The sequence below is a fragment of the Octodon degus genome, unplaced genomic scaffold, assembly GCF_000260255.1.
Source record: "Octodon degus isolate 3935 unplaced genomic scaffold, OctDeg1.0 scaffold00082, whole genome shotgun sequence".
In the NCBI taxonomy this organism is placed as follows: domain Eukaryota; kingdom Metazoa; phylum Chordata; class Mammalia; order Rodentia; family Octodontidae; genus Octodon; species Octodon degus.
In genome coordinates, this window is record NW_004524658.1 from 12366198 (window position 1) to 12375915 (window position 9718).

A 9718-nucleotide genomic window follows, 5' to 3' on the forward strand; every position below is an offset into this window, starting at 1 on the left:
ATATATGATGGTCTGGATGTGTGTGACAGTTTATAGACTTGCTTGCAGAATTTTTAGAAAAATAGTGAATAGAATACTCCTTTGAGAATCAGAATTGGAAAGCAAGCTGATTGCTTTTTTGCCCAATATTTATGGACACCATATGATGGTCGTCACTATTAAAGTGAATAACTTTAATAGGTTTATATTGAGTCTCCTCTTATAGTCAGTTAACATGCTGTGAGAGTAAAATGACCTGTCATGCACCAGTGCTCAGAAAGGAAAAGGGCTCTAAAGCTGTAAGATGATTTGCAGAAGAAACTAAAGCAGGCTCAGCTGCAGATGGGCCTTTCTTGACTGTCTTCTATAGTTCCTAGTGGGATAGAACTCACAAAGTAAGAACTTAACACCGGGAGCACTTCCAACCTAGACGCCCCTTTATGCTGATATTGGCTCAAGTCACAACCTCAAAACCCCCCGCCCCGGGCAGGTTACCTGTGTTCACTGTCATGCCCAACCTGTAAGGCAGAGAGTGAAAACACTTATGAGCTCACTACCATCTTGTTCATGCCTATTCATAATGGCTCTGTTCCATGTCAAACTAGGGTATTTCGTTTGGAATGAGATCATTACTGGACCTGCTTCTTTGGTCAGAAGAGTGGTACCAGAAAGACTAAAGGCAAATATCTATCACTGAAAATAATACTTTTCTTAGATTTCAAAAAAATGTTTGAAAAATTTTCAAATTTTTTCCAAGAAATTAACTTTCTGGGTTAGCTCTTGGTACTGAAAAAGGGAGCAAATATCTCTGGATGTCGAGTTGATCAGAAAAGGAAATAATATGCTACTTGAAAATAACCACTGACTTTGGTGCTGAGACTGACATGGAACTGGGCTATGTGTTTAATCTGTGGTGTAACTGCTCTATGAATTGTGCTTGTATGTATGTTCTTCTGTCTTTGAAGTCCTCAAAAGATACGTTGTGTCACTTCCTGCTGTGAGTCTGCTTACCCACCAGTGCTTCCTAACAGGCTGGAAACTGTCATCTGCTTGGGCTGTATTTGCTGTCAGTTTTGCGGCTGGCCTGTCTTTCTGGAGCCAATCTTCAAAGCAGCTTGGAATGGGGTGGGCAGAGAGCTGGGTGGGGAGATACACTGACCTTCCCTTATTTTATCTAACACTACTTGCAGTAATAGTCTCCTGCTGTCCTACTGTTGGCTAACATGCCCAGGAATGTTAAGCACTAAGTTGAGTTGCTTTCCATTTTCATCCCATTTTTACTTAACCATCATTTTGTGTTTTTGTTTTTTTCTGTTTAGCCTTAAAGAAGAATAATATCACTAAATTCCCAAATGTTCACTCGAGGGTAAGGATTTCTTCTAGCACACCGGTGGTGGAGGATACACAGAGCTGGCAAGCATCACTTTTTACTTAGCTTCCTCCTCTCTCTATATGCAGATCAATGGTTTTGATTTATGGCTAAGAGTAATACTGGTGAGAATCTGACCAGGGAGAAATCTTTGTCCCTCACTTTCCAATAATGTGAGGCTGAACCTCTATGTTGGACTCTTTCTTGGCCTGGTTTATGTTCAAGTGTGATGGCTTGGGCAGGGGTATTTGCTGGTTGGTGACTGTACTTGCTTGGATGATAGGCTGTCCTTCCCTTCTCCCCTGGTTGGCCTTCAGATTATTCATGCAACTCCATTTTGGTTTTCAGGTTGGGAGTGGGTCTTGGCCAAGAAATCTTATCTATATAGCCTTTGCCAAGACTAGGATTTTTAGAACTACTTGTTCAGACTCCTCATGACCATTGACCTGGATATCTAGTCAGAAGTACAATTTTGACCTTTTCTTTTATCAAGGCCACAAGTTCCAGTGATGTAAGAGCCAAGATAGTAATGGACCTGTACTGGGAGCTATGCTGAGCATGAGAGTAAAAGATCTCAGTCCTCTGAGCATGGAGGGGTGTGCACCCCATACTGCTGATCCTGATTGTTTCAAGAGAATCTAGAAACTGTAGTTTTAATTACCAGTTTAAATATCTGATAATTATTTAAACATGAGGACTACAGCCAGGTATGGTGCCACATGCCTGTAATTCCAGCACCTGGGAGGCCGAGGTAGAAGAATCCTAAACTTGAGCCCAGTTTGGGCAATCTAGCGAGACCCTGTGTCAAAATGCTGGGCATGTAGCTCATTGTGAAGGCCAAGGGTACAGCCTACAGTATAATAAAAATGAGGGATGCAGTAGGGCAAGCATTCTGTGAGCTAACAAAGGCTAAATTTGGTTCTCATCTGTTGTTTGCATGACATTTCCTAGCAGAAATTGAAAAGGAAAAATTCATGTAGCTCAACAAAATCAGGGGGAAAATAAGCCTGCTTTATTGGGGGGGGGGTGTTGTTTTGTTCTTTCACTATGTCCTGAGGACATGCAATCAGGCTGGGCACTGCCTTAATGAAAACATGTCTTCATGTTGAGCATGCCTACATAAAATTCTTTTCTGCATCTCATTTTATCCAAAGAGTGTAGTACTTCTTGAACTAGTAATGATTTGGTTCTTTTATTTATATTTTTTATTTTATTAATTTTATTGAGAAGCAAATAGCAATGAGTTTCAAAACTGATTAGGACAGTTTCAATAATTAGTACATTACATATTGTCTTCATAGTGGTTATTCATAGTACAAGATGCAGACATGATGTCCTATTTTGTATATACAGATACAAAATGGTCCTTCATTTGTATCCCCCTTTTCTGTTTAGTTTTGTCAGAGATGGGTATTCCATTGCCATTTAAATACTGTAGGTGTGTGAATTCAGCAAAATAATCCAACACAGTCCAGTAGTCCATAATAGTAGTGGGTTATCTCTAGGACTGGCAATGTCAGAAGTTGTTGACTTGAGCCTTTTATAGCTCAGCATATTAATAATGGCTTTATTTCCAAAATATACACCAATTTATAAATATAATACACTGTATCAATACAGCCAAATCCAGAAAACTACATGATCATCTCCATTGATGCAGAAAAGGCTTTTGCCAAAGTCCAACACTCATTCATGTTCAAAGTCCTACAGAAAATTGGAATAGATGGCCTCTGCTTCAGTCTGATAAGAGACATCTATGACAACCCAACGGCTAATGTAATTCTAAATGGGGAAAAACTGAAATCTTTTACTCTCAGATCTGGCACAAGCTAAGGATGTCCTCTATCACCCCTCCTATTCAATGATTCTTTTATTGAAAGCCGCCTGCTTTTGGTTTTGAATATTAAGACATTTTGCTTTTGCATTAGTGATACAAACTAGTAGATAGAGGAGAGCCCATTACCTTGCTGCTGAGACACAGAACCCACTGCATGGCAGGAAAGAATGTTGAGAGCATGGAGTATTATTTTCATTTAGATTTAATAGTTGAGCATTGTATTTCTACTTCACAAAATAAAGGAGCCTCAGCTAGCTTAATGGAATAATAGAACTTGTCTCTGCAAACTTAACCTGAGGTTTCCTTATTGTTAAAAACTTTTAAGAATAATATATGATAGGGAAGTATGTTTGGTTAGTTTTGCAGTTTAAAATTCATTACAAATGTTGTTTATAGCTTCCATCTACCTATCATTGAAGGCACATTTCAAAATAAGACTTAAGGCTCTCAGGACAGTGACAGAAATAAATCCCAGAATCCTACCAGTATTACATCTTACTGTCTAAACATTAAAGGCAAATGTACATGTCTTTGGTTCAATGCTCAGAGAGTTTGAAGGACCTATAAGCTGAGTTTTACACAAGCTGCTTTGATTGGCTGCCATCTGGCCTTTGTCTTGCATAAGCACATTAAATTTTGCTGTTTTTTTCACTGGTGCTCTCCTTTCTACAGATCTTAGAAACCAGCCCTACAGACGAGCCGATGCGGTGAGGAGAAGTGTCAGGCGGCGCTTCGATGATCAGAACTTACGTTCTGTTAATGGTGCCGAAATAACCATGTGAAGTCTGAGGACTTGCCTGCATGACTAGAGGGTGTGCCTGAATGAACTGCCACATGGACTCCATGGGCTACCATTTAGCTGCAGCCTTGAACACAAAGTATTTGAAAGGGCTCAGATTTAGTGAACACATAGGAATTTTGAAATGATGGGTTTTCCTTTCAACCCTTATTAACAAGTGCCTAAAATTGGAAGTACCTGCTCAGATTAATCAAAGCAATAGGATTTGATTTGATTAGGTATCTTTTTACACCACTATACTGTTTTTTAACCAAAATGTAAATTTCATATTAAATTCATTTTGTGCCACTGTGATTATCCCATGATGGCCCTCTTTGGTTTCCTAATAAATTGTAAATATCAAGGTGCATCTGCTATGGCTTTCTTTGCTGGGAGGTCTTTTAAGGAATTCTGTGTTCCAGTCATGGATATGGATTGGATAATGTTTATATTTTAAAGGACTTGCAATACAAAAGGAAAAAGGTATGTTATAAAGTCCTTTTGTAACTAAGCTCCAGCAAAGTGCAAACAGGATGCAGATTTTTGCAGTGGCCTAAGAAAAGTCAATTCCTGTTTCCAGTTTCACGTTCTAGTTCTGTGGTAGGTGCCATGTCCTGCGAGAGACATTCCCTGGTATGAACACAAGGAGACGATGGCTTAAAAAAGTACATGTTGAACAGTTATTTGCAGTACTGTGTTCTGAAGCTAGAGGCAGCTTTTAAACAATGCAAATCTATTTATTAACACTAAAATTAACATCTCAGTAATCAGTATTAGGATTTCCAAGGACCATGAGTGACTATTGAGAAGTTGGTGCCTTGCTAGTCAGGGAGAAGTTCACTATGTTAGCTGTCAACAAGCACCTAAGACTGAATCTACTAGCAGAGCAGGTTAGGAACCTACCTAGCCTTATTCTCCTCTGACAATCGCAGGGTTGGTTTCTTTTCTGTGTAAATTGGGAAATACAATGCATCCAGCATTCTGTATCAAAGCTGAATTGTTCTTCTAAGTTACTTATGAGCAACTACAATTAAAATTCCCGAAAATTATGAACATTAGGATGAACTTTAAAGATAAATAATGGGACTAAACAGTCAACTAAACTGCTATTGTCTTTCCTTGCTCTCTGGCAAGGCACTTGGTCCATTCCAAAGTTCAAACAAAAAACTGGACTAAAGGTAAATTTATACTTCTCATAAACACTTTGCTTCTGGCTTACTACCTTCTTGGTACCTTGCAACAGTATATTAATTGTAAAGTTTGTTGTATAGTATTTAACCACTGAATTTATGTTGTGCTTACATGAACCCTTGGTGAAGGTCCCTTTTCCTTGGATAATGTGTAGTTATATGATCTTTTTAAATGTACAGATATTTTGCTATAAAATTGGTGCAGTTTTTTATGGTTTTTACACTTCTCTGTAATTCCCACCCTAGGCTCTGGGTAATACTGTAAATATTGTTTAAAAATGCATCAGCCTATGCTATACAATCTGAATGTTATTTTAACTTATAGTTTTTTTAATATATATTTAACTACAAGGACAGTGTAGGGGTCAGTTACCACATTTCACTTTAGTGTACCTATTTACAGATTACTTTTAATCTGCCATCTGTTGGCCTATTTCCATAAACGTGTACTTTAAAAAAGAATGTGCCAAGATTTTGTCTGTTGGGCTAACACTCATTTTGATAAAAATAGTAATTTGGTCATGAGATAGAAGACGAATAGTTGGATCTTTACCACAGTGCAGCTGTTTTCCAAAGCTCAAGTTGCTGACATGCACATATTAAAATAATTGCCTATTTATTAATGAATAAATAGACAGTAATGTTGGCGTGTTCTTTTGTTTTGTCTATTAATGGGCCTGCTTCCTACCAATATTAGATGTTTTATAAAAGCAATTCATGTTACTTTTTTGGTCTCTTCACACCATCTGAACAAATAAAACTATTTACACTACTATTCTGTAATACGTTGTAATCTTTCAAAGCACACTGCAGGGACTTTTAGCAGTTCTTTGTAGACTTCCTTCTCTAGAAACACATGCCTTGGGGCTGGGGATTTAGGTCAATGGTAGAATGCTTATCCAGCAAGTGGGAGACGCTGGGTTCACCAAAAAATTAAAAAGCTAAAAGAAAAAAAGACAAAATAAAATAAATGCTTGTTGAACTCAGAATCCAGAATCAATTGGTAAAGGTTAGCAAAAGCTACTCCTTCTACAAACTCCCCTTTTTGTTGATACGCTGTCCTGTCTGGTGTTCAACTGGGCAAAAGTGATTCTCCTGTCTGAGCCTTCTGAATAGCTGCAACTATAGAACTGTCACTTTGGCTTCCTGTTAAAAGTCTTGACAACCTGTTTGTGGAATGGACTGCCAAAAAAAGCATTTGGAAGAGATGTCTTTAAAATCCAGTTTATAAACACTTTTGGGGGCCTGCCCTTTAGCTCAGTGGCTGCGTCAACAAAGCAGTCAGGCTCAGGTTGCTGTGGTTAGATCCCCACAACTCAAGCCAGCCAAACCTGCCCTGAAGGCATTTGGAGCAAAAAAAAAAAAATCCTATAAACACTGCTTCTAAAAAATAGCACTTTTTTTTTTTTTTTTTTTGTGAGATGCTATCCCAATGTTTCAATTAGGGTTTTTAAAATTTGTGGTACTTGGGACTGAACCCAGGCAGGGATTTATCAGTAAGCTATATGCCAGGCCTTCCCCCCACTTTTTGAGACACTGTCTCCCCACTTCACAGTTGCCTGGATGGATTTAGAATCTTGCCTTAGCCTACTAGTGCTGGGATTACAGGTGTATACTATCATACCTCAACTTTAATTAGGCTGTGGTACAAATTCTGTCATGTTTTGCACCCACACCTGCCAGCCATCTTGGTTAGCAATGGTTTCTGGAAGCAAGAAAAATTTTATTTAAAAAAAATCTTCCAGGTAGCTAATCAGCTAAGGGACTATTGCAATAAATTATGCTGCCCCGACAACTGTGCATACTTTACAGTTGCCAACTAAATAAGATGATATGCCTTGTCCAGGGTCACAGACCTTTTAAGATGAAAGAGGCTGTACAAGCATTGGGGCTATGTTCCCAATTCAATGAATGCACTTTTTAATACACAAGTTATGTAAGTAGATAAAGTTTTTTATGTAAAAGGGGAGAAATGTTACATTCTGCAATTAGTGATAATCCCATGTTTTGTACAAGTGTTTAATGGTAAAAAAAAAAATTGGTGGTCTTTAATATGCTACAAATTTAGAGTATTTACAAACCCAAACAATAGCAGTAGTCTTAAATGAGGCAGATATGGTTCTTTAAAGAGCTAGACACAATGACAGAGACCTGCAATCCCAGCACTTAGGGGACCAAGGCAGGATTCCCATGAGTTCCAGTCCAGCCTGAACTAGAACATAGTGAGACCCTCTCAAAAGCAAAATCAGTAAATACATAAAAGACAGGGCATTTTATACGTTAGTACCCCCCCCCCCCAAGTGTTAGGAACTGAACGTAGGCTCCTGTGTAAGCTATGTATATTCTAACATTTTTCTAAGGGGTCAGTTTTTCCCAGGTTGGCCCCCAGCCTTGAACCTAAATCCTGCCTCGTCTTCCCAGTAGCTAATTACAAGTGTGCATACCACTTCACAGGCATTCGCCATTGCTAAGATAGCTGTCTCATCGTAGCATGTTTTTGTTTACCATTTACCTCCAATTAATTACATACCCTTGTTCCCAGGTGTGAAAATTCACTGCATTGACCACTTCTTTGTTCAGCATATAATAGGACTTTATGCCCATCGCTGCACTCTGCTTTCTTGTACTGAAAAACGTACTGAGCTCTCCACAGAATTATCTAACTACGCTGGGTGATACTTGCATAGTAATCAGCTTTAGCTCCTGTTTACTACTGACAAGTGTTAGATCTACTATGCTGCTTTCCTAGTATTTATCAGAAATACCTAAAGATGCATTTATCAGTATAATTCATACAAAAGTATTAACCTGACAGATTTCCACCTTCTTGCATCTATTTTAAGAAATCTGGGCTGGGGAGATGGCTCAGTAGAATAAGTGCTTGCCTGGCAAGCACAAGGGCCTGAGTTCAATACCTGGTTCTGCCAAAAAAAAAAAAAAAAAAAAAAATCTGAAGAGAGAAACAAATGCATGAAGGCGTTGGGTGTTACCTTTATGGAGGGAAAGCTCCACCTTTTATCAAGAATAATAGGTATTACACTGAGGAAACAAGACATGAGCAGTAAACAACTTATGAGCTTCTGAAGGGTGCTGGAAGAAAAATCGGCACAAATCCAGCTTCTTTATAGAGTCATTTTTTTCTAATTCCATTTATTTACGAAAGGTCTAACTATGTAACTAAGATTCTTTACATCAGGTAAACAATATACAAATGTGAAAAATTTGGTAATTACAAACATGGAAAATCAAAACCTTTCTTCCTTACTCACCTTTCAGGACAGCACTCAGTTCAGTTGTAGAGGTGGATAAGACTAACACCAAAAATGTTTGCAGGCAGGACCAAAAACATTTATAAACAATGCACTTAAGATAATGCAAGTAACAACAGAATAGCATCAAGAAATGGCTTGGTTTGGGCGTAAATAGGGGGTGTTAGGGGTGGTTAGCTAGCTTTTCCCAAACAGAGACATCAGGTTCACTCAGGGTAAACTATTAACAGTCAATTACCCCACTGCCAGCAGTGAATGTGGTGGCCTGGAACCAGACAGTCAACTCAGTCTTTATGAAGCAACCTTAAGAAAACTATGATTTTTAAAGAACTGAGGCCATGTAAAGAGGATAGAAGGTTAAATGTGTAAGTAATCAGAGCAAATGTCTTTTTCTTTCCACCTCACCTTTAAATAGCTCAAGTACAGCACCTGCACAGTAACATCACCCTTAATTTAAAAATACCCCCAAATGATTAGTTTTAACCTTAGAACTCATTCTATGCTCTCATTAAGAAGTTTTTAGACACTTCTGAATAACAGTTAAGACAGAATCATTGTATATCATTTTAGGCATACCTCAATTATGACTAGATTTGTGGGTTCCTGTTTTTATTGCAACGATGTGTTTTAGCCCTTTAATACAAGTGGGTGTCATGAATGGTGGATGAGTGCATGGATCAGTATTTTACAGTTATTCATTAAGTGCCTGCTATGTGCCAGGCACTGTCCTAATTCACAAGCCAAATACACAGCAGTAAATGAAACAGACAAATCCCTGCCATGGAATGTACAGGACTACCATTTAAATGAAAACATTTAAAAAATGCTTCAAGAACAGGTAAGAATAAGGAACATAATTAAACTGATCTGTGCCCTTCCAGGACAGAATGAAAAGCGTCTTTAGAAGACAGTTCCACTAATGTTACTTTGCTTTCATTAATGTAAAATGAGTTCAACTTAACCTAAAGAATAAACTATAGTTGAATTAAAATCTGGTAGTAACATACATCCCCAAAGGAAAAACAGTCTCAGATCTAGGGAAGTAATGTATTTTGCTTCATTTTCATTTCTAAAAGAAAGTTTTAAAAAATGTTCTGTAGCTTCTAATTTACATTTAAATTATACACTTAAATACTCTATAAACTTAAAGGCATTAATCAGCACTCTTCCTAAGTACTTAAGTCCTATATGAATGTAAAGAATATTCTCTTACACATAATTCAAGTTTTTTTTTTTTTTTTTTAAAGATAGTAGGGTCTAGCTATGTATAGTACTCCAGGCTGGGCTTGAACTTGC

The 9718-nt window shown here is 38.0% G+C and overlaps 1 protein-coding gene across 3 annotated transcripts in view; it reads left to right on the forward strand.

The window, feature by feature from the left end:
* Positions 1 to 4383, forward strand: part of Fmnl2 (formin like 2) — a 335200-nt gene extending 330817 nt beyond the window's left edge. Inside the window, exons 26-27 of one of the 3 annotated variants that reach the window (XM_023721414.1) lie at positions 1299 to 1345; positions 3858 to 4383. In XM_023721414.1, coding sequence (XP_023577182.1) covers positions 1299 to 1345; positions 3858 to 3896 — 86 coding nt within the window. In that variant the 3' untranslated portion in view covers positions 3897 to 4383. Of the gene's footprint in view, positions 1 to 1298; positions 1393 to 3857 lie in introns of all 3 variants that reach the window. The other 2 variants (XM_023721413.1, XM_023721412.1) reach the window with 2 other exon arrangements.
* The last annotated feature ends 5335 nt before the right edge of the window (positions 4384 to 9718 follow it).